Source organism: Rhopilema esculentum, chromosome 14 (genome assembly GCF_057945365.1).
Source record: "Rhopilema esculentum isolate cy_ngs chromosome 14, ASM5794536v1, whole genome shotgun sequence".
Lineage (NCBI taxonomy): Eukaryota > Metazoa > Cnidaria > Scyphozoa > Rhizostomeae > Rhizostomatidae > Rhopilema > Rhopilema esculentum.
Genome location: NC_142828.1, coordinates 9037730 through 9064008, shown reverse-complemented (window position 1 = coordinate 9064008; position 26279 = coordinate 9037730). Strand labels below are relative to the sequence as shown.

At 37.4% G+C, this 26279-nt stretch overlaps 1 protein-coding gene across 3 annotated transcripts; it reads left to right on the top strand.

Annotated features, from left to right (window-relative positions):
- Positions 1-1882: 1882 nt before the first annotated feature.
- LOC135695996 (solute carrier organic anion transporter family member 4A1) lies at positions 1883-26119 on the top strand. 3 transcript variants are annotated; one of them, XM_065215248.2, is made up of 9 exons: positions 1883-2196; positions 3220-3288; positions 16431-16653; positions 18269-18837; positions 19336-19916; positions 21128-21269; positions 22423-22640; positions 23353-23567; positions 23792-26119. In XM_065215248.2, the coding sequence occupies exons 3-9, from the start codon at positions 16464-16466 to the stop codon at positions 24037-24039; spliced, it is 2163 nt and encodes a 720-aa protein (XP_065071320.1). In that variant the 5' UTR covers positions 1883-2196; positions 3220-3288; positions 16431-16463; the 3' UTR covers positions 24040-26119. The 3 variants fall into 3 exon arrangements, with proteins under 3 accessions (XP_065071320.1, XP_065071319.1, XP_065071321.1); XM_065215247.2 differs by lacking the exon at positions 3220-3288 and having other exon boundaries at positions 1884-2196; XM_065215249.2 differs by lacking the exons at positions 1883-2196; positions 3220-3288 and adding an exon at positions 9400-12187.
- The last annotated feature ends 160 nt before the right edge of the window (positions 26120-26279 follow it).

The window sequence follows — 26279 nt, the reverse complement described above, 5'->3', positions numbered from 1 at the left end:
TCTACTGAGATATGTAGAAATCAAGCTGCTCATCTAAAGAGGAGGGTTTGATTCATCAGCCCCTTCTAGGGAAAGATACAAGTTCATATCCACTACAATACAAGCAGCGTTTTTTAGAAATGATGGAAAAATTTTTCGCTTTTCATGTAACCTGTAAAAAATACTATTGCTTTTATGGAAACAGTATATGATATTCTTACATTGACGATCTAGTTTGGCTAGATAGGAGTAAGCCAATGTATTTCTGCTGCACGCTACGCTGATTCACAGAGCTTCAAGTCAAGGGGAGGGGGGCAATTCACGAAGATTAGAAGATTAAAGGAATTATGATGGCTACAAAAGGCAACTGGGCTTGATACATAGGATAGCAGGGCCGTGCTGTTTGTTTTTGCAGAGTTATGTTTTCCTATTCAGTTTTATGAATGGGTAAAAGAAGGGCAGCTGTGATGCATTTCTCATGCTAGCATGCGTCATAGACCAAAAAACTTCCGTGAAGTACACTTCTGTGACGCAGGATGAAATATTCTTCATCGCCTCCTCTCCGCATCGAGGCTCGCTGTGCATGCACAGCTCATTACGTATATTCTGTTACGTTTATTCGACCATTATTAAGTGAATCTTGTCTTCTGTCTCAAATTAAAATCTCTACGTTTTTTATAAGAACGCTTGGCTCTAGCTTCAGCCTGGCATTTCTTTTTCCAAAAATTTTAGCCTAACATGGATCTTGTTTTGATTTTCTTATTCCAAACTGAAATTGATAGTGTTTGAATGATTTTATTGTAATAAGCTTGTTTAATTGTTGCTTCAATGTTATTTTCCTTATCTATTTCTGTTGATTTGTTGCTATTCCATTGTTTTTCAATTTTTGCTAGTTTTTTATTTCTTGATTTTTGTTGAATCTCAGCTTGCCTTGTTTCTTATGTTGTTTTTATGTTTGAGCAAATCTCAGCCTGATGTTTCCTATAAGGGTTTTCTTATAAAAACCTGTACACTCTTGTACAAAAAGGGTCAACATCATTAAGTATTTTCAACATCATTAACAAAAGCATAAATCAAGATTTTGAAACGAAAATGAAATGCATCTTGCAATGTTTGTTATCAAATATCTAAACTATTTTGAACTGTAACCAAAATCGACGTTGCATCCCATCAAGAATTCATTACGTTACCTTTAGAGATAGGGGAAATGTACCCTTTTCAATGGCAGCTAATATAGAATGTATTGTTTTGATAAGATTTTACTAGAGGGAGTGTAACTGCTACAAGTTATAAACGGATTACTCAAAAAATCAGGACTGCATAATCCTTTCGAAGGGAATATAGCTGCAGGCAAGCCTTTATTTATAAAAATAATAGGACACTAACCTGTTGTTTAAAAAGTGGGAAATCACTGAGGCTGGAGGAACAATTTTTCATGGTAAGACCCTGCGGCAGATTAACTGGAAATGGCAATTGCAAACTTTAGCGTTTTTAAAACATTTAAAAAGATCCTTCGTTTTAATATCTTTACTATTTCCTAATTTGGACATATCATAATTGATTTTACTGTTTGGGGGTCCTAGGTGAAGCCTTTCAGGCCCACTAAAAGGTTTTGCTTGATATTCTGACGTAAAAATTATAATTAGAATTAAATGTTAATTTCAATAATTATTATTTATTTACTTTGATTGCAATGATTATAATTAAAGGTTTGGTATAATTAGAATTTTCCTTTTTAAAAATGTGTCTTTTACTTATTATTCAAAGTTTTAAAAACCGCCCATCCACAAATAAGTGCCTCCTTGAATGAGCACCTCCTCCTAACATGTGTTCGAATTAATAAAAGCCCTGGGCGTTTAGTCGTGGTAAGCAGCAGGGTACCTAATTGAAATTTTTGCAATACAGTCACATGTTTTCATGACCCTGCCTTGCAAGCACCTGATAGAGTATATTTGTCTTTGGTTCCCTGTGAGTTGCAGTGGCATTGAGATTGCAAGTTGCAAGCGTTTTAACTTGATAGCAGTTTCATTAATGTGGAATCGTATCAGTTTGCAGCTTCCTCACGTTCTTGCTGAACACTTTGATAAAGTCAGGTGCTTGAGAAGTAAAGAATCTTTTGTTTTGTGTGACCCTAATGACAACAATGGTGCTTGCACGACAAAAGAATAACAATCAATGACACGGACGAAATCGAAGCTGGCAAGGTGATATTAAGAGGTTTGTGCTCAAGATATCTTCATTAGTTCAGTATTTAACTTAAGTATTATTATTGGAAGTCTTGATGCTATAAAGACTTGATTAAAAGAAGCTTTTTATTCGCCTTTACGCCATCAAGACCAATTGTCCTAACATAATTCAGGGAACGACAAGTGCAGGTGCCTTAATTTCCCTAGTGAGAAATCGTTGTTATTGCCAGCAACAGTCATAGGTTACTTCAAAAATATATCAGTGTAATTTACCTTTAGAACAGTGATAGTCTAGGTTGTCTTGGTAAACATGGTATTAATGTTTACATAGGCGAATGCCTTTTTAATCAACAAACGTTTTAGTGCTGATACACAAATGCGCAGTTTTCTTCCTTGTCGCTAACGGGATTGTTATCTGCAGTATGTATTGCTGTAGGATTTTAAGGAAAGTGCAATAGCTCTAAATTTTCAATTAAACTTTTATGTCTTGATAAGGTATAACTGATAAGTCATTTGCACATTTTCAAATATCTTGTACGCGCTTGATATCATATAAAGACAAATTGATTCACTAGAGGTGTCCGCACTACTGTTAAAGAAGCAAAAACTCTGTATTTCAAACCAGCCTTACTTAAATTATTTCACTGAATGCCCTCAAACTAAGCTTAGATTTGTTATACATTCGAGATAGATATTATACATTCAAGCTTCACACAAGGTTAAAGATCTCCAAGATATCAAGATAACTCCCAAAATTCTTACTTTTTGGGCAAAATTTACCCTTGATGTTTCTTATATGGGTTATTCTTAACAAAAGCATGAATGGTCCTCTGTTATAACAAATAATTATGTTGTGAAACTTCTGAAAAGCATTTTGGAACTTTTAACCAAATTAATGTCTATATATCCTGTTTGCTTATATTAGGAAAATTTCACTGTTCATTTTGTGGTAATGTTTCTGTAAATAAACCATACTTAAGATGATGCTTAGTAGGCATCAGGAAGGGCCCTAATAAGGTAACTTAATGGGTTTTGCTTATGATTATTTCAATAGGTTTGGAAATTTGGGTTTTGAGGTCCTGTCAGACATTAATGGATTCTGGTGTGCCTATTCTTGTTGCAGGTAATTTTGACTAACAAAAAAGACTTGCCTTGATATAGTGAGAAAAGAAACCTATTGACCTGATTTATCACGACATTGGCATTTAACATGTATTTGAATTCTTGCTATTGATCACACTTTCTGAGAATTTGAAAGCCACATACTGTATTTTTTGAACTCTTAAAATGGTTGCTGCTTGAACTCCAAACATGGGTAAAAAGCAATAGTGTTTGGTAACTTTTTAAGGCTACCTTCTGATAAAAAACCTTTTCATAGATAACAATAAAAAGATTGTGGGTACAGTATTTGTTGATTGTTATAGAGAGATAGAAGGCTCACATGTGACCTAGTAGAGTATGAGTTTGTTTACAGGAATTGCTGTATTTCAATTGCCAGTGTCAACAGGTTATGTTGTTTTAAGCTTATGTCAATCAATAGGCTGAATTTTAGTCTTAACTAGTGAATTTTAAATTATTCTGACCAATATGGATAATTTTAAACAAATATTATAACAGTCAAACCAAACATCTTAATCTTTTCAAATAGATTTGCTCTGGTCATACTTGTTTTTCTACCAAACTTATTTATGATAGTATCAATAGTTGTGGTGACCTGACAGATAAAGCTGCCATAATTTGCTGAATGGTTAAGAATGCCATAAATTAACTTTGCATCAGCAATAAGCACAACATCCATATAGGTGTATAGGAATAATTATTAGTTATAATATTGATGTTACTGAATGGCTTAGGAGAATGACTTTGATAATCTCAAAAGAATCTAATGTTTACAACTGTTGCCAATTCTGTATACTAGGCTAAAGACCCATCACAGTTTATTGCAAATAGAGAATAATTTTGTAAGAAGATGTCTTCAGTATGTGTGAGCAGGGCTGTTGTAGGATCAATATTCATGGATCAGCAAAAAGTTTTGAATTTTCTGATCTAAATTCTTTGAAACCTGGAAAGAACATAGTTTATGTCTATTTGATGATGAGCTTCTCAGATTCCCATAATTAAGATAAGTCCCCCTTGGCCACTGGCCCTCTCTGAATGATTTAATCAAAAGGGCAATTTGTTTCATCATCATTATGGTAGTTATGTAGTTTGCTAGAGCAAGGATAGAATGTGACAACTTGGGGAGTTTTAATTCACAGTCATTATGCTCATGAATTTTAAGGGCAAGGTTTTGTGTGTTGGAGTTTTCTGAAAAGGCTCATTACCAAAGAGATAAAGATTCTATCCAATAGTAATTTGTCAGCTATTGGAATATGTCCTTAAATTATATCTCTTAAAAAAACAATAGATTTGATATATAGACTGCATTTAAGAAAGTTATTTCAGGACGAAAAATCATGTGACTATATGTATTTCATAGCTTTAAAGACATATTGAATTCGTATATAATTGGCTATAATTATGTTGTATATCACAGTGAGAACAAATTGCCACCTGGAACCATCTTGCTCTCTTCAAGCCACCAAAGCCAATACTCTGTATATATGGCATCTATTTAGCACTCTCTGATTGGTAAACAGTGATCATAATTGATTATGTCATAAAATATTTTTCTCATCGGTGATGCTTCAGCAGATACACACTCCTTGTTTGTGAAAAGGAGCCGCCATATATAAAACTTTATTTCCAATCGTCCCAGGTCATCCAAATTTAAGGTATTCCGTTCTCTTAACGCTTTTTACTTATTTAACCCGCTCAGATATTTCCTGGAGATAACTCAGACTTTCACTAAATCTTTCTGATTTTCAGTTGCGAATAGATTTTGCTTATTCAAGAAAAAATTCGTACTATGGATAAGTCGGACAATCTCTAAGCTGGGTCATTTCCTTATTCCTCATTAAGGTCCGGCTTAACGGGTTTAAACTTTTATCGTATTTTGGCAAACAAGAGCATTTTGGCATACAAGAGATTTTGGCATTCAAGAGCATTTTGGAACATTATAATATTTGATATTTATGTTTTAGTTACACTTCGAAAATGGGGCTGATTTTAATTATTTTGGGGATGAAGTACCATTCAGATAACTACGATCTCAAAAGTAGGACGTTTGGAACCAAAAGTAAGGGGTTCTTGCAGAATTTGAAGCTAAAGATCAATATATTGCTTTAGTATTAAGACGATGAATAGGTTATCTTTTTAAACAACGGAAGTCAAATATCTGATCATTTCGATTTAAGTGTTAGACTTGTGATGAAATAGACAGCGAAGGCTTTAATTGATTTAAGCTACATTTTCGTAGTTCCTTCGTACTTCAATCTGTTTCTATCGACCCCGAGGTGGTATGCATTAAATTAAACTCTGCATTCGGATAAGTGCCAGGTCGGGTGGCTGGATTTTTGAATTAAACGCCAGGTCATGCAATTGAATCAATAAAGCAGGTGGGATAACCGATTTTTCTTTCTAATCGACTTGAGTTCACGATTCGTATGGTCTGGCCATTCCAATAACAGCCTGCGAAAGTAGCAAGACTGTATTTTTGTTTCTTCTGAAAGAGTTTCTCACATAAATGATGAACTCAAACTGTTTCTTTTTCTTTCATTTTTCATTGGCAGCTGTAAGGCGCTTGAAATGACACCAGATCGTCTTTACCAGAGTTTATAATTCAGGAAACTAACACCCATCTTCAAATGCTTTCCAAAATTCTCGCGGCCTTTCTATGTATTGTGTACGTCCAATGGTGTCATGAAAAATTCATATTTGTGTATAACATGGCTTCAAAGAGAAGAGATCCACAATAGATGAAAACCAATTCACCATTTGTTTACTTCAATGCTTTGTAAACCTTGAGCATATGGCTAATGGAAATCATACATGTGCTTTTCACGTTCTGAGCTACGTGACGTACAGCTTACTGGTCGTGGCTTTGTAAACCCAAAATTCAAGAGGACCAACTGTGGAAATTTTATGCTCATTTAATTTGATAAAGAAAGGCAAAATGCACAGAAGAAGAGCATATGCAACAGACATAATCAAACTGGACTTATTTGAGTTTGGAACGGATTCACTGAAAGATACTTGAAAAAGGGAGTCACGAAAGAAATAAATATGCATATTGACGGACAGAATATTCTTGGTGGAAACATGACGGGGCCATAATCTCTTGCTGATTACATTGTTCAACGATAGACCCAGCATGCAGGCACACAGAAATGCCTTTTCAGTTTCTCGTTTAGTTCGAATTTCCTCTGGTTTAAGGTTGCATTCCATAAAAAGTGGCGTGACAAACTCCTTAAAATCACTGGCAAAATATATGAGTGATGAAGAAAAGAAGATGATTACGTATAGACGCTTTCATTCTTTCCCATGCCCGCGATATGGGTGCAGCGAAACAAACTTGTAAGAATACACGAAAGAGCTTTACAATTAGATTATAGACGCTTTCATTCTTTCCCATGCCCGCGATATGGATGCAGAGAAACAAACTTGTAAGAATACACGAAAGAGCTTTACAATTAGCATACTGGCATTGCACATGGTCTTACGAAGAAGGGAACTGCTAGCTCAACCCAAAAAACTACCGTCCACGTTCCATCTATTAGGTTCTTAGCTCTTGAATGCTTTAAGGCTTTAGGGCTAAGCAACAACCTAAGAATTACAAACCCTCTCGAGTTTCAATGGCGATAACTACCAATAATGGCATCAATGCGCTAAGTTTCCAAGCGACCGAAATTCGCCATTCCCTTTCCTCTGAAATGAAACTGCCCTCAAGTATCAAACTTTCAATTATTTGATCAAGAAGTCTTTTCTTGAAGGTGAATGTATTTCTTCATTCTGCAGCAATTAAGATTCTTGTGCAAGTTGCTTAATGTTGTTCTTGACTACCATGATCACCGTTGTCAGAACTAAGAGTAAAGATATCATTGTTCTTTTACTTATTCGTATTGACAACTGTCCACAACTTCTCTCTTGCATCTTTTCTAGAATTTCTAGATTTGCTTTTCTAGAAAGAATGTGGCATATCCCTTTAGGTGCTTTCAAAATTATGATTTTGTTATATAAATCGCATGAGTTCTACTAGTATGACGTCAGACATACAGTCACAATTTTTTCAATTTCCGATTCATCTACAGCCATAATAGCTTGCTCTGGCAATCTATCTGTCTTACCCTCATTTCGTTTGCAGATATGTTCTTACAGACGGCCAGGTTATATTTCGAGATTGTACAGTTTGCAGATTGTAAACTTTTAAAACGACTGACTATATTCACAATCACATCAACTTTGTTAATTCTGATTTCGGTCAGACCCTCGGTTCTACACAAGAGCTCATCGAAGGCTGGAGTGTGCTTTTAGCAAATTTTGTTCTCTTATCTACCAGGAATGCAGCAGCAGTCGTGTTGCTACATGAGAGCAAAAATGCAGCAGCATGCCAATGATTAAGACTTTCAAACTGCGAAGTGATCATTGGTGTGCCTCAGTGATGTGTCATTGGTACTTTTCGATTTATATTCCTTTATTCGTTATGTTCCTCTAGCAGCCTCCTTCAAGAAGTGTGTCAAGTTCTTTTAATATTTTGGAATGAAGTGTGAAGGGCTTGTATTGTTGATGGGGTTGGTGACTGAGGATGCATAGAAGGCTTTTATGTATGAAGTGCGGGTGTGGGGGTCTGCAAAGGAGGTTTATGAATAAGACATGTAAGTAGGGCTTGGCTACTCCATCGTGACGTTGTTCACATCCTTCTAATTATCATGGAATGTTCGAAATTGTGCCTTAAGTGTTGATAAGAACTACAGTGAACTTTTAGCCCGTATTCCCTTTCACCTAGACATCAGAAAACTATTTGTAAGCAGGCTATATAGATGATTAATTCAGCCTCAAGTCGCACTTCGCGAGATCACCCTCCTTGCTACAACTTGCTTCTATTATCTTATTATCTGGTATAATAATCATTTGTTATGAGATAAAACCATAGCTTTTGCGGTCACATGTTTCTAAAACAAAAAAACCATAGAACTCTGACATGCACAACAATTCAATAACGTTCAGGGTTTTGTTGAAAGTTTGTGACTTTTCAAATCTTTTTTATTGCTGAGGCTTGGCTCTATGCAATAGCTTTCAGAATTCCAGCTGTCAATATTTTTATTGATAAACAGCCACATTCGAAAATAAACTTTTGATGCTCTACAAATTGCTTAAGTTAATTACTATTGTTTTTTAATTTGTGATTGTTATTTCTATAAATTTGCTTTTTTGTGAAACAGCAAGAACAAAGCCAGATATTAGACAAAAACGTAAAAGGACTATTCTTGCCTCGATAACCGGCTCATCATAGGGTCCGTAGCTTCTGTGAAACAACCTGATTTGACAACAATTCGCGCATTAACGGGAACTTTTGATGTCCATGTGAATCCCTAGATCCCTTCAATTTTCCAGCTTAAAAGCCCTTGCCCAATCGGTGTCCTTTGCAATTAAATTTTCAAAGCCGGCCTAAAATCGTAGTGCGTTAAAATAAAAGGTACATCATAACTTGGGAGTTTCGTTTAGATAGCACTAACCATTGATTGACATTCAAATTACATTGAAAAATATCGATAATTTTTAGGATAAATGCATTGAGACAAAGTATTTTAGTCTTTGTCTTGTTGGGGGAGAAGAAACAGTATTTGTTCGAAGGTCCGTTAGCTTTCAAAATTTTGCATGAATACACATAAATGCATGAATCAATGACGTTATTTTCTCATCGCAAATGTATTCTGTGGTAGAACAGCCGTGGCGCTTATTTTAATAATCCAGTCTCAAACCAAAAGACAAAGAAAATGTAAGACAGGAGGGTCTCTTGAGAAGAACGAGAATGCAAAATCTGGTTTATATTATGCAATTATGATGTTAAATTGTTTTCATTATCGTTTCCACTAAATGCTGTGGAGCACTATGAGAAGGAAATTTCTTCTGCAAGCCTTCGCCGTAATGCGCATGTGCAATTTTCTCCTCGGTTCGGATAAATAGATAGAAAAATAGCCCTGTGTAATTGAGATTAGACTCGTCCCTCTAACGATTTTATTGTTTTGATTTGGCTTGAGTTTTCTTGGAAGCATTCAGGATTGGGATGAAATGATGTTAAGTGCATTTTCTGTATGCGGGTTTCTATTGCGTAAAACCTAGAGCACATTCGCATATTTTCTCGTCTTGGGAGAATGTCGAGCGTACCGGATCTAATTTTCTACAATTAAGTTTGTTTTAGCTGCAGATTTATGGCACTCGGAATAGATTACGTATAGGAATACTGATAATTTAACCATTCTTTAGAAGAAGAAATGGGGACCTGCGAGGAAAGAATCCTCATAGGAGAAAAAGTTTAAGGTACGTTTGTGGAATCAAATTAGAATGCAGCAAGGTACCCATAGCAATCTAGTTCAAGAACCGAACGCAGGGGCGGACATTTGATCAAATATTGGGGGGGGCAAGCCTATTGTTTTAATAAGATGATGTCACATTTCCCATTGTTTTAGAACAAAAGACCATTGTCCTCTAAAGTATTGGGGGGCGTTTGCCCCCCTCGCCCCCCCAAGTGTCCGCCACTGACCGAACGCAACATATACACAGGATTTTTCCTGCCATATTTCTAACAGCAGATCATATATTTTTTTCCTGAACCTCAGCCATCTCAATCAGGAAAATAATTGATCTTTCTTGCTTTTTTGCGTCGTGCTGTTTTTTAGCCCCTAAAATTTCGAGGTCGCTGCCTTTTGCTGGTCAGCTCTTACAAAAAATCTCCGACGATCATGAAGATTCATTTCTTAGATCTTTAACGACGGAAACATCCCACATGTTTGAACTAAGAATCTGTTATTCATGACGAAAATGTTTGGTATTTTTTTACCGCACAAAGAAAATTTTTAAGCTCAATGTTAAATACGCTAGTATCACCGATAAAAAATCAGCAGTACGCGCTATGCATAATGCAATGCGTCATCTCTCCATCATATTGATTTTTCAAGAAAGCTGATTCTTTTGGTCGGTTTTGAGAAATGATCGGTTCGAAAAGCAGGGCTTCCATGTTATCTTAAGCTTATAATCTTGGATGTTGCAGCCTACCTTGCGTGGACGAAATTTAGAGCTTCATGAACCACTCTGCGGTGGCGGTCTTGTAGCGGTTCTGAATACTATGCCGCGGTTTAATTATTGACAGAATAATCAAGAGGGGCGGGTAGCAGCAGAGGTGAAACCCTAGGTCCTGGACCCCATGAAAAGTTTAATATCCGGATATAACAATTCATATCTGATAGTTGTTTCAAATTTTACCACTTGTGCTTAAAGGCAATCTGTCTCGTTGTGGATTGGTTAATGAGAACAATAGCTGGAACAATAGTCTAAACACGATTCCAGCGCTCCGCCATATTTTTTACAATGCGATAAATTAAAGGGGGACTGGAAACAATAAAAATCTCTTTGTTCTTATAACCAATCAACGTCGTGACAGATTGCCTTTAACTTGCTATTGACGGCTCTGAGCGTTTATGGTTATCACTCCAAAAGGCATGTTAAAAATTCCTTTTTTCTCATGTTTTGAAGAGCTTCCACGAACAGTTTGATTGTTCGTTTGAAGCTAACGTTTGTTTGTGAGCACTGCTCTTCCATCTTCTCTTTCTTCCCTACTATTTGTATACCTTTTTGAGAAAGACAGCTTTGCTTAGCGAAAACCTGTTTTGTGCCGCCCATAGATTGCTCACAGTATTTTCCTATCCTTTTTTGTTACACGCTACCCACTAAGTTGAAATTATTTCTACCGTTAGGTTATGCAATCTGCTTTACTTTTACCTTTGTTAGCCTGGTTAAACGAGTTCTTCTTCATTTAAACCAATTTCCAAAGGCGCGTTTGTTCGCATAGATTCTACTCGAAAAAATACTTCAACTTCTCCAAGATTAGGATATAAATCTCTAACAAAACGATGACAGCAAATAAATCCCCTTCCTCTAGAATACAATCAACTTATCTTGCTCTCGCAATCTTTTCGTCCTTTTCGTCCTAGCTTCTTTTCGAACTCCTTCCCACTTCTTTCCACCCTCTCTCTGTCGGGGGTTCTGCCTAAATTACATGAAAATACTAATAATAGAATAAAAGTTGAGGGGGTTTCTAAGGGAGCTCTCACACCTTAATCCATCTGAAGTGTAGAGACTCCAACCCCGATTTGGCGGTCACTAGGGCCGAGTCCCCTTAGGTCCAAGACTTCGAACATGAGGAGCTAAGATGGCGATCTCCAATCAATAATACTAAGTTTCCAGTCTACTTGAAACATTTAGCCATTGTACGTGGACAATTCTTTATTTGGAAGCACACGTGTTTCGATCAGATAAAATACATTCGGGTTTGTTTGATTTTCAATACAAACAGTGACTTAAGGTCACAGTTGCATAATCACGTGCTGCTTGCGTAACATATTATTCCTGCAAACTTAAATTCTATGAAAATATACACCACAGCAGTTTTCTAGCCTCCTTTTCCGCTGTTACCTTAGCCCTAGCGCACACCCATTTTCTCATTTTCATCGCTGTTACGCATTTATGCACTATATTACCAAGGGACGAGCCACGCATTCCATAAGGACCCACCATCGACTGCTGTGCACACATTTCTGCATGCTTAAATCTAACCTCAAGTTGAATTCGGCATTGTTTATTATCTCGTTCCTTCACTTTGCTTGTTGTTTACTCGCATTCATAGATTTTACTTAGGATGGTACCCAGCTCAAATGGCAGTGTTTCTCCAAATCATCTGCGTTTAGTAGCTGACTTAATGTAACAGGTAATGAAAAAAGCATTGCAGGTGCTATATAAGTTGGTGTATCAGGGGGGTCACTCACCTGTTTCATGTCTCTCGACAACAAATAATCAATCATGTATTATTATCAACGGAAAATCGCAGTAAGGCACCAATTTTTGAGCGGAAGATGTCTTCATAAACGGTAATGTAATGGATTTGTTTACTGGCTATTCTTTGTTTGTTTGCTTTCCTCCTGATGACCTATGCTTGAAATATTGGGATTCCAGCCTCGTGTTTTAGGTTTAGGTGCATATTCAAGTCTTTTGAATCTCTGCATTATTTATCTGCCTTGATTTCCTTTTTCGCTTTAAAAAGAATTTCCTTCACAGATATAGTTCTTAGTAGCTTGCTGCTCGACTTTTATAAATGTCAATTACAGCAAATGATATTTGGAAAGTTGGTTACAATGTTCGCCACTTTGAAAATGTCTTAATTCTCAGTTAATACCAAGACGACCGTTGTGTATCTGTCTCCTACCTTCTTATTTGGGTGTAAGAAGATCTTAATGAACGCTAATGTTGCTACAGTAATGCCACGATATCAATCAAAAGATCTGCTTATGCTCGATCAAGCATCCTTGCATGTTAGATTAAACTACTTTCTCAGCAGCGACATCTTCGGGATTTTTAATCCTACAAGACTTATGTTTGTAAGAAGATTTTGTGAGATGGATTTTTCAGATTTTCAAGCATTTTATCAACAACCCGCAATTACGATCGTATTAGAAAAAGTTGGTTTAAAAGTGCATTTTATCCTTTTTATGGCATGTCCACGATGATATACTAAGGAATCTTTGAACATAGCTTTCTAATGCCAAAACAAGCATATTTTTGTCAGTTATTTGAATCCAGCTCTATAAGGCTGGTGCCCTATCTATAACTTGTTTAGGTTGCTAGAATTTCATACGACATCTGTACTTTTATTATCGAGCAGCCTCGGCATATGATTTTGCGGCGTTTTTCGCAATAGTCCTTTTTCCTTTATCTAATAAATGCGGTGCGCAATTTTAGCGTTGATTTAAATTATGATTTGCAAGGAACCCACGAATATTCTCAAGGGTTTAGAGCATATAAAGAACAGCGTTCTTGCGAAAATTGCAGTAGGAATTGGTTGCACGAAGAAGAAGTAGGAGTTGAGCCCCCGCTAACCCTAAGTATTCACCCCTGGTGGCTCCTGATCTAATCTCGGAGCAATTCAGCTCTGGTTGGCAAATGTGACGTAGTTAGTTAACAGGTACTATTGAATAGCGTGCTTGATGGTTATTCTGTTCCCAGTAGGTAACGTAGAATATCCCCAGGGACCATTGTTATCCCCAAGTCTGTTTATCGTTTTGGATCTGAATTTTTAATACAGAAAAAGATCGCAACAACAGTATCCTTTATCCTTTACTTTATGTTTTGCTGTTTCTGATTGTAATCACAGATTTTTTGTGAAATTCCGTTGTCGGGTGTTGATAAAATGATTCAATATGATTAAGCTTAAAAAGCATCGGGTGATTAGGAGTTGGTCAGGTCAAAACCAAACCAGGAGCTGTCAGATACTCAATCAAGTATTTTGTATTTTGTATTGGCTACGTAGCATCTGAAGGTAGTCATTAGGACACTGAAAAGCTGTGCTTATCGAGCAGTGTCCTGGTCCTTCCTCTCAATGCGACCATACCTCGTGATTCCTACATCTAGACTTACAGAGAGCTGGCGATTTTCCTCGCTGCAGCTGCAAGTTTGGTCATGCCAGAGGCTCGAGCCATGGACCCTAGGATCTGTAGTCAGCACCTCAAGCCACTGAGCTATTCTCGCACCTCAAGTAGCATAGTGATGACATCATGAAAATTTATTTTCAGAATTTCAGATTTTGACCGAATAAGCAAAGTAGCAAGGTGAACTGTCTCAAAATATGTGCAAAATCTGCTCATTCTAAAACAGATTTCCTGAGGTTATGGCCAACGAAGGGCCCAATTTTTACTATTACAGTTGTTTAGACCTGGTTCATCAGGGCCTGATTATACAGTCGAGTCCCGCTAACCTGCTACACAAAAACGAAACTATTGTAGGACATCTACCAAAAGGAAGGACAGGCAGATCTGCAAAGACAATCTTATTTCTCAGGGCTGATAAATTTAGTTCCTGCGTGGCTGTGGTGAATGGCAATCGTGTAAAAAACTTTTGAGATGGCAAACGTGTGCGAGTCCCTTGCAAGTTAATCATTGTCGGACAACCTAAGTTTATTTCAATTTTAAAAAATTAATTATCATTGCTATAATAATTGATAGCTGAAAATTTTTGTTACTTTTTGTTCGAGATAACCGGGCTTTCTCTTTCATGGGTAAAAAGCTTCGTTCGAGATAGCGAATAGTTCGAGATAAGCGAGTTCGAGATAATGAGTTTTATTTCTATACCAATCCCTATAGGAAATCGATATAGAGAGTTTTTTGAGATAGCCGAGTTCAAGAGAGCGGGACACCGAGATGTACTGGCTCTGTATGCGGGCAAGCTCACTTCCATCGTCTATAGTATATCCGTTGTCAGTCGCTTTTTCATTGAAGTGAGCCAGCCCGCTAAGCTAGATGAGCTGGCTTGCGAAACAGGCTGGCTTTTTATATACAAAAATAACAATAAATCTAGCCATTCGACTGGAACGGCTAAAGCAACCCAAATGCTTGGCATCTTGAAAATATTCAAGACGAGCATTTGTTATTTTCTCAAAGATGATGCCACGCAATTCTCGATTCACCATTCCCATCTCGTTGCATGCAATGCACAGACCTGTGATGCAAAAACGCTTACATCTGACATGGTCCGCTTGCCGAGACAGCTCTTTTCACATAGAATACAAGCCTGAATTCTACCTCGGCAAACGAGCCAGCCTGTCTACCAGGCCAGCCTGCTTCCATGTAACCAAATAACTATAGTTGAATGGCAAACGAGTTTGGGCTCGTGGCTCTGACAATACCTCGTGCAATCTGTGACAGATGTAACCGGTTTTGCACGTTTAGGGGTATTTCATGGTATGATTGCAGGCTATAGAGACAAAATCGACAGGTTTTTACGACATCATCACTTTCATTTAACTCGAAACTGAAACTTAAGCAATTGAAAGTTTTGAATAGCCCCGAGCTGCAAAGTTGTGTTTTTTTGACAAACAATACCAGCACAATGTCGATATTAAAGTTGCTAGTCAAGACAAGTTGGTCGCCTTTCGATTAGACAATATTTGGATGAGATAAATATATTTTGTAAATGTTCTACTCAATATTAAGAAAAGCTGGCTATCACACGACTTTCGATCGTAAATGAAGTTATGAAAAGTACAAGCTAAATTCAGCTATTGCACCCTGACCTCGCCTTCATTGCATTATTTATTTAGAAATGTTTTTGAATCTTGCCTGATTGGCTAGACGAATATAAACATTTTTCTTGACTCTGGTTTAGAAGTAAAAGCTGCATGCAACAGATTTATTGCCGAGCAGATTTCATAACTCAATTACATTTTTTGCGCTTTCAATTTTAACCACACAAGCATTTTTCGCTTTTAATGAAATCTTCACAGAGCACATTATCCGAATTAACGTTGGATTCGCCACATCGAACCCACGACACCAAAATCGCAAGCCCTTTTATTTAATTTGCGATATCTTATGAATCCTCGATCTTCTTTTAATTTCTGACAATTCCTCTAAACTTGCTTAAGAGCTATTCTCTTCTTATTCTTTCACCTCAAAACTCCTCTTTTGCTTTGCTCAAGCTTGAATTATAATGACTTGATTGTACTTTCCTTTTTTGGAGGTTTGGTCCTATGTAAAGAAACGAAATCCTTTTTCCTACTTGTATCCTCATCAATCTGTTTCATTATAGACCGGATCCGGGCATCCTACGGCCCGCGGGCCACACCCTACGCGTACCTGTCCGGCCCGCGCAAGTGTATGTCAATCAGAACGTGAACTTTTCTAGGAGTATTTCTCACTTGATCTACACCACAATTTCATATATTTACATACCTATCTACGTAATATCTAGATCTTTCAGATAACAGGTACCAGCTAAACAAACGTATAACTTGTTGCGCTTTACATTGGGAGAAAACGAATATGGTGCAGAAGAAAGTTATCGTTAGTTCGGTCCCTTAGAAAAATTAATTGCCCACTCCTGTTATAGACCATATGAAAATTCGCGACACAATGATGGAATTCTATTGTTCTATAGCTAGTTCCAGTCCCTCAGTTGGGGCAAACCAGCAGCCAGTTTCTGGAAGCCAGTTTCTGGAAGCCAGTTTCTCATATTTGTTTTCCAGCCGATAGCGATTGATTGTTACACCCCTGTTCTTAGTGCAAATTGCATTGTTACTAGATGCACAGATGGAAACGTAATAAACTGATTTGTTTTTTTCAGGTGAAATTACATAGTGAATAAAGGTTTGCCATTATGACAGCGGGGAGGAAAGCTTCTTGCGAATCAGACTGTTTGTCGATTGGCGAATTCGATCACGATTCAATAATTTACCCGGATGACAATACGAAATGCGGCTGGAACAAATGCAAACCAGACTCACTGCAGAAGCTTAACACGCCGAAATGGTTTTTATTCTTTCTAGTCTGTTATTCTGCTGCTCAAGGTACGATGAAGCCTTAATACGATAGACTTACAAGTATATTTGTCAAGTGAATTTTTTTTAAACAACAGTAGATTGCGGCCGTCGGCGACCAGTGTTCCCATTAAAGTTTTCATTGAACGGGAGAATTGTAGGAATCGGGAAAGTTGAACTCAAATCAACTCTCTCGACCCTTGCGATTCACAGTCGGCGCAGTCGTAACGATCGCAAGAAACGTGTTCCCATTAAAGTCGGGAAACCAACGCAAACTTTCGCAGACCTTATGGGAACCAAGCTTAAAGAAGGCTCCGGTGACACGTTCCTAACGATTTTATGCGGGCCAGCCTTAAACTACATCTAACTTCCTTTTGGGTTATGATTCTCTGTAATTTTCTTAATGCACTGAGAGCCCCTTACCTAATACACTGATTTAATAAGCTGACGATACTTTGTTTTGGAAGTTCCAATCAAGATTTTTTTTCTCTGTGATCACATTCCTTGAGGTAAAGTGTTGCTTCACTCTAGATTTGATTATAGGAACACAGTCAGCTGCATTTATTTTGTGATTGCGATTAGTTCTTTGGCATCTAGTTTCGATTACGAGTTTTGGCATGATTTATGTAATCGAAAGTAAAACTTAATTATGGCTACATAACAAATATTTTGCCTGTATGGCTTATTTTGCCTCTAAGGTCGTTTGCGACTGAAATAAGATCTTAGGCTTTGTTAATCACGGTTGTTGTCCCTGCTGCATCTAATCCCATGCCATTTGCTGCCATGCAGATATTGTTTAAATACATTCAGGAAATAGGTGATGTTAAAATGATGTAAACATTAAGCAATTCACATAACCTCGGCTGTGTAGAATATCTTCTTACGCCTAACGCCTATATTTTTAAGAAGTGTATTTGAAACGCCATAATATGCAACTATGTAATCCAATTTTTTCGAAGACCTCGTGTTCATTGGCTTGTTGTGACTACAGGCATTACATAGGCAGCATCAAAACACGGCTATACGCGCATTTTGAATATCTAGAAATCATAACAGATTATAATTGTTTATTGCAAGACTCAATCTTATAATATTCTCTGCCTACGCGGAGCAAATAATTTTCTTTTATAAACGACTTTCAACCGATCAGCCAGCGCAAACTTAACTGATTCAATATCAAACCGAATAATCATTTACTAGAGAGGACAGATTACATAAATAATTCAATCACGTTTGGCCTAAATTATTCTATCAGCCGCGCTGTTAAAACAATTTCAATGTCTATGCTGTACCCCCTGGCATTTGCTCTGCTGCCAATCTTGACCAAATAGCTCACGATATCTTGTATCTCTGACCTCTGGAGAATATTTGCCATTATGCAGGCATATGGCACATAAACACATGCAAAAACAATCTAAAATCCAAATTCAAATTTTCAAGGGTGCGTTATGGAGTCCTGGTCCATTATTACAGCTCAAAACCTTCTAACAATAAACAAAAGCAAAATTATTCATTGTTTTATTTTGTTTTATTGCCATTTATGGACGTAATAGAACGTTTCTTATAATCGCCAAGATATCTGTCCTTACTTACTAATCTCCACATCCTCAAGTCCGTGTTTCTTACCTTATCTTTTGTATTTCAGGCATGATTGTACAAGGCTTCACAAATGTAGGTCTATCTACATTGGAGAAGCAGTTTAAACTGAGTAGCAAAGAGTCCGGTACAATTGTAGCAGCAAAGGAGATATCATCCCTATTGTTAATAGCTTTTTTGAGTTATTATGGAAGTTTCGGACACAAGCCGAAGTATTTGGCTGTCGGTGCTCTTGTTACGGCTTTGGGTAGCTTGTTGTACGTACTTCCCCATTTGCTTATAGGAAAGTACATTCCAGATAAAGACATTAGTATTTTTAAGAACAGGGACGTTTGTCTTGCATTATCATCAGTAAACAGCACATTAGAAACGGCACGATGCCATGTTTTGGGACAATCAGAATGGTACTATATGTTTACGTTCATTTCTGCTAAACTGCTTCTAGGAGCCGGCACTGCTCCACTTTTTACACTAGGTGCCGCGTACATCGATGAAAATGTCAAGCCAAAGGTTGCCCCGATATATCTTGGTATTTGGTATGCTACGATATTTTTCGGACCAGGAATTGGGTTTGTAGCTGGAGGATCCTTGCTGGACGTTTACGTGGACCTCATTCAGGTAAGTGGTATTGGTTGATATTTTAATATAGATTAAAGTCACTGATATCATAAATCTCTCTGAAAATTGGCAGTCAAGTATAGTTATCAAAGACAAAATGCCTACAGTTGTCATTAAGTAACGAAGCTTTTGACAATGCTTCACAGTATGCGCTAAACTTTGTTTTCGGGATATAAAAGTCCAGTGATTGGTCAAATGAAAACCAACCAGGAGTCCTTTTTTCGATTATCCCATTTTGATCACCATGTTGGTAGCTAATTTGGATCCCTAAGGTCGTCTTCCAATGTTTTTTGCCGGGGTTGCACCGAAAATTGGATGTGGAACTCTCAAATAATACAGCATTATTAGTCATATCGTTAATTTTGTTAAGTGTTGGGAAGGAGGAATCAAAGTATATCTTTTAAGCAAGTTCTAGCGTTGTCAAAAGACTTTTTAGCTCTCTCTTAAAAAAAGAGCATTTAATTTATTAGAAGCATTTCTTTTTTCTTTTCTCAACAGCCTGTGGGTCTCAATCTTAGTCCGGACGACCCTAGATGGATCGGCGCCTGGTGGTTGGGTCATTTTTGTGGAGGCCTGTTGATTTTTGTCACCTCTTGCGCCCTGTTTGCTTATCCTCGGCATATGCCTGGAGCCAGGGCCTTGCGAGAAAGAGCTATTCGCGAAGGGAAAATCCGACCAGAAGATGCAAGGATCCGCGGAAAGCTGAGAGAAATGGCACCCGCAACCTTGAGTTTGTTGAGGAACCCGACCTACATGTTTAACACCCTGGCAATGGCTTGCTGCACTAACATTGCAACCGGACTCGGACCTTTCATTGTTAAGTACTTGCAGTCGCATTTCGGTGCTTCCAACTCGAAAGCTGGTATTTCAGTTGGCATAACATTGATACCGGGTACTGCAGGTGGCATTTTCATTGGAAGTGTTCTTATGAAGCGGCTAGAAGGCCGAGACTCGTGTCAGATCGCTGCCAAATATTGCTTTGTTTTCCAGTTATTTGCCGTCGGGAGCGTTGCTTCATTTTTGATTCCTGGATGTGAACCGCCAAGACTTGCAGGGATTCACCAGCCCTACTTTGGAAGGTAAGTCGAGGAAAGGTTTGCACCACATTTAGATAGAAGCTATCCTCAATTTCTTGCAAATAAATCTCTCTCTTTCTCTCTCTCCACTCTCCACTCTCCACTCCCCACTCTCCACTCTCCACTATTTGCTGAAACACCCATGCTGAAACATTTCAGGGAGCCTTAGCAAAGATCCCAAAATATTCCAGACTTGACAGGTGCGAAGAGAAAAAGAAGCACACGGGGTTCAAAAGGGTTGCTGCCTATAGATGGCCCTGAACAAGGAGGGCAGACACTCTTTTGACATTGCATAGATTTTTAGGAACATATGCCATTTTTACACTTCCACCCTTGGTTTTGGTGCCTTCGAGAACCGACCAATTCAAATTTACACGAAACAAAAGTTTCATTAGAAATGCTATCATGATGTTTGAAGCATCTGATGCCGACCCAGATCAAATTGCTTGTTTTTGACCGAGACTGTAACTGTCAAGAGTGGAATTATGTGATTAAATCCTGTGATGTGCAATACGGGAGGCGAATTCATCGTAAAACGCTTGTTTCTTTATTCGAGGCAGGTGAAAATATTGTCAGTAGCCTTGTTCTATGTTTAATTCAATCAGTAGCTTCCCATGTCATCATGTTATTAATTTTCCAACATAACCGAAATTATAACGATTCTGATTAGTTGCATAGTTAACACCAGTAGAAAATTGTCTTTGCTTGCAATCAGATTTCAAAGTCTCATGCATTTATCAGCGTTTTGTTAACTGACAGCGACGTTTCAGCCAATTTTTTTAAACAAATCTCTCTTCTATATTACACATTTTAGCCACCTTGGGAAATTGATATTTTATTCGTTTCGACCATGTTATCTATTATACAATATGTACTTTGAGGGAAAGTTTCATCTATTCTGTTTCATATCATTAGTTGTAATTTAAATTGTTTGTACTTATTAAGATGCATTATATATAGTTAATGCTTTTCTGCTTGAAAGATTTCCAAGCAAAACCAACATAAAATGAAACAAGTTATCAAGGTTGAGAAATGTCACAGAAAAGCACTTTGGAAGTTTTTCTGATTAAGTCGACTTTTATCAAATTCATATTCTCAATACGCAATTGAGTCTTTTTGAGCAATGATGAAACTTTAATGACTGTAGATAAATATTAAATTGACGTTGATAGATTTATTTCTCAGCAAAATGGTTTAATTTTTGACCGTTTTAGTGATCAGATTGGAAACCTGACGTCATCATGCAATGCCAGATGCTCTTGTGATGCGGTGCAGTTTTCACCTGTTTGTGGAGTCGACAAACTGTCTTACTTTGCACCATGCCACGCTGGCTGCCACGCGAAACGGGACATTCATGTGAGTTTAAAATTATCTATGATATAATAATATAATATAATATAATATAATATAATATAACATAACATAACATAACATAACATAACATAACATAACATAACATAACATAACATAACATAACATAACATAACATAACATAACATAACATAACATAACATAACATAACATAACATAACATAACATAACATAACATAACATAACAAACATAATGTCCTGAAAGCACGAAACACTTCTACACATTCATCAGATCTTAATTGCTTTAACTTGTTTCTGTCAAGTTATATTTTCAAAATTGCCGATAAAAGCCAGATAAATTGAAAAATGTTTTCTTTAAAAACAAATAAGATTAAGTCAGATAACAGTAAAATTGTTTGAAACGATTGAAACCACTCTGTGTTTAGTGGAAAAAATTATGGTTAGAGTAGTTGTTTAAATTTGCGTTAGAATCGATTCGGCTAGTAAGAAACTAAAATTGAATACATTAGATGAAAAATAAGCACATGGCTTTTGTCACTATTAGCAAACTTAAAACGTCAGTAATTTTGACGTGGCACAGCTTAATTCTCGCTTCTAGTAAACAATTTTTTCTATGCGATCTTCAATGCAACTCGTAATTGAATGATATCCGTACTCTATTCCTGAGTGTATCTAAGTGCATTGGAAAGTATTTTGGACAAAGAAAGTTCTGGGAAGAAAATAACTTTATAATCTCTCGTAGAACCATGTTAGCATTCTTTATGAAAGGAGAACGCTAGTTGAATGCAAACGTTTAAAGCATGGATGTGGTGGTTGAGTTAAAATGTAACTTTTGTCTCTGTGATGCATTGCCGGCTAAGTTTTCTTTGGGAGAGCTTTTCCCCTCCCAGCATCTTGTAGGAGTCAAGGGAAAATTTACATTTCACAAAATCACTGGTTGTGGGTAAATTTGTTTCCGAAATTATGAATGGGTATTTGTCTTGACAGTCAAAAGTTGATTGAAATAGAGAGAAGTTATATTGAAAGTATACATTTCAGTTTCAGAGTGATTTCCCTGAATAAGTCATTCTGTTTCTAAACCCTCTGTTTCTGATATATCAACTGTGATAAATTTTCGCTGTATTCTATCGTCTTATGTCTTTGAAAAAAAGTTGGTAATTTGTTTGTTTGCTTGCAGGGTTACACTGATTGCGACTGCATAAATCCAAAACTGAATGCAACACGAATTTCTGTCAATGAGCAAGCGACGTCAAAAATGCCCCAAATTAGCGTCCAAGTTGTTCCCGGTTTGTGTGATAGAGAGTGCAGAAGCATGATTCCGTTTCTGGTTGGCGCCCTTCTGATATTACTGTTGAGCTTCATTAGTGCTATACCGAGCAAAATGGTTGTAATGAGGTGAGAGAATTTGGACCCTTGTATGTTACAAACAAACATATGTAACGTAAAACATAGAATGCTTTGGATTTTAAACTACCACATTAGGCTTTCCTGGTGAATGATGAAATTACAAGATTTATTATTCGAATGTTGATAAATTTTCAGTTTTCAGGAATAAGATTTCTTTTCTGAAAGCAAGGTTTCTGAGCGGAGGCCTTTTTAGTAGTCAAAATTTTATGTACAATGGATGTGCCAAATGTTTTTTCTTGTTTTCTGCAAAACATATCGTGTGGTTTTTAGCCTGATCTATCAATGTTCAAAGCTCTCGGTATTTCAGTATTTCAGTATTTCAGTTTCTCATTGTGCGTTGTGAAACTATAATATCGCTTGTTGTGAAACTTCTTATTAGATCAACTTGTACCCGCTTCTTGCTAAATTCATGTTACTTGAAATTGTTTTTGCACAACAGCTATGTTCATCATAATTTATTTACTTCTTCTTGTAAAGAAAAAGTGAAAAAACGGTATTTATTTAAAACCAAATGCAAAAAGGTACCTTCAAGTTTTTTGAACTTTCAACTTTTTTAGTCTTTCTAGTCTTTAGTTGGAGCCTTCAAGGGATTTTGCCTCTCGCGTTGTGTCCGATAGCCCAAATAATGAAATGCCTATGTCTAAAAAAATTCACAAAACTGACTTTGAATTAGTGCCAAACTGTGCCATTCTTTCCGCAGATGTGTTCCTGATAATGAGAGAGCCTACGCCCTTGGGTTACAGTGGATATTTCTGAGTCTGCTTGGCTCACTCCCTGGGCCCGTGTTGTTTGGGCTTTTCATTGACAAATCATGTGATCTATGGGAGAAAACATGTTCTGGGACTGGCAACTGTCTCCAATACAACAATATTAAGCTAAGCTACATGTTGTTTGGCGCAACTTGCTTGTTTCAAGGTAGGTCCTTTACGTCACTTATGGCACTTTGCTCAATTTACTGTAACGATCCACTCCTTTTGTTTTATTTTTTCTAACATTCTGTTTGAAAACAGTTTGACTGAGAGGGAGAATTTCACTTTCGCTTACTGTCATTGTTACTAACATCCATAGACTCGCAATTCAACGCAAAGGCTCCCTTTTCAAGATAATTATAAAGATTTTGCTGTTTCTTTTGCATCTAGTGCTCTCAGCTGTCTTTTATTTGCTGTCGTGGAAGCTCTACAAGCCACTACCGAATTCAATAAAGCTGCTGGATGATCCTAAACAAGAAGACGAAGATGGCAGAAACTCAGTCACCGTCTCAAACATAACAGAAGGTACCGTTGTTGAAGATATTGACAATAATAGCTATTTCCCCAACGCAATTTCGATGGTCCAATCGGGGCTGATCAACTCAAAACCGGTCTTTATTTATGAATCCGCTATTTAGGATTATGACGAAGTTTTGAAAAACTTTGAGTTCTTGCACTGGGGCTTAATGTTCACACCCTGAAATACGCTGTTAGGTTCAGATGGATTCTTCAAAAAATATGCTGCTTTTATTGTAAATTTGATAAACGCAAAGCTCATGAAAAACATTTGCAGCATTCGAATATCCATCTTTCCCCCTCTTCATGTCTCCATTTTAAGTCGAATTTTGCAAATGACCAGCCGTTGCTAGGGCTCCGACGACGAGGGACCAGGATTTGGAGGCTTGCCTTATTCAAAATATTAATCCCTGGCCGTCGCAAAATCATCGTGAGTCCAAGATTATATAGACATATTCAACTTGTATCCCTCTCAACAAGTACCGTAAAAGAAAACGGAAAACTGAAGAATAATTTACACTTCCCTCACTCACACCCACTCATGTCCTGTTTCGTTGGAATCCGTGACCGTTTCAGACAGATTCAAGCCTTTACCCCTCTCAACATAAACCCTAGAATCATACCACTTTTGAACTACCGTTTAAGTGTCTTCCTGGCTGAGAGAGGGTTGTTGCTTTCCAAAATGTAATTCGTGGGTGTTGGATTCGCAAATTCAACTACTTTATTTACCTGCTCACTGTGAGTCAGGTTTGCTACTATGATGCTGACGCAAGGCGCCAACGCAGTAGCTGCTTTTTTTGTTTTATGCTTGTCATAGGTAGCCATGATAAGATTTGTAATGCTCCTATTCGGGTGTAAACAGACGCTCGAATCAAATTAATTAAAATATAAGTTGAATCAAATGCGTAGTGTATTTAAGGCTCAATGTGTATGTTTTCGCAGTTTTTCATGTTACTCCGCTTATATGTATCGAGGATTTAGATATTGATAGGGTTTGTTTTGTTGTTTGGTTGTTTGGTCACTAGTTTGGGAGAGTGGCTGCCGTCCAGCTAAACGAGAATATGCTATGTAATGAAAGAAACGATTTTTATGAAACTAGAACTAAACGTATTGCAACATAAGGCCTGCCTGAACGCGTATTTGGTTTGCTTTCATTAAACTGGAGGGTTGGTGGAAATAATGTTTGCTCCAATGAAAAACAATAGACGATATCAAAATGCTTTCCTGGAGTGTCACAAGCGAACGTTGTATCACGTGGTGCCAGTCCTGTGCTGTAGGTCATCGATTTGCCCCAGGAACTCATCATAGTGCTTGCATTTCTAAGCAAATATTTTAGATTTCCTCATAATCTGGGTGATTTACTGGCTGGAGTTACCACAAATAACCCAGATTTGCTCCTCTATTGTTGCATTCAGCCTTAATCTTCATTTCGGCTAGTATTTCAATAACAAGCATTCACAGAATTCCCCTAATCAACCGATAAAATGTCATCTACCTTTCGTCGGTGAGATGTCTAGAGCATCATAATAATTCTGTGTAAATCGAAGCACTACCGAGCTGTCTTTGGAGCTGGCCTCCATCACAACTCGGTGCCAGTACAGACAATCGTTGGCATTTGCTGGGATCAAATGTGTCTATTGATATTTTGCCTCAAGGGAGGACTCTGAGGTGCAGAACGCAAAATAGGCCACAGCACTAAAAAATGAGTATCTGTAGAAATTAGAGGCAAAGTGGGGTAGTTACCCTTTGTCTACCCCCAGCTCTTTAGAAAGAGAATCATATTCTAATGGATTGAAAAATTTTCTATATAGTGACCCGCTAGCAAATAATTGGGGTTAAAGCCCCCAATAAGCCCTCCCCGCTAATGACACCCACGCGTCTCAGGCCTTATGTCGATTATAGCATCCGACCGTCGTTTTAAATGACAAGACTACCGTTTTACGGAATTTGTTTGCAACGTGATTTGTAGAAAATCAGATTCATTACTTAGTTGTAGGTATCACTGCTACAGTGTCGCCATAGCTGCTGCATATTTTCTTTTTGTATATAATTTCAACCGTCCTATGTAACTAGGCGTTAAAAAAAGATTTTGTGTTCTTTTCGTACTATAGGAAACCTGAGTTTGAATTTTACAAATAGTTCCATAATAATTTTTTGTGAGCATTGTATATTATGTAAAGATTGAACTTCAGTTGAGAATACGATTTTGTTTCTATCTTTTTACGAGAAACCCTAGCTTTTAAATGTTAAACTTTCAACTAGAAGCCTAAAGAAGCTGCATTGCAAGAACACTCCCCTCAATGAATTATCTTGTAGTGAAAGAATTGTTTGAATTTGCTGCTTATCCACAAGTATTTACTTG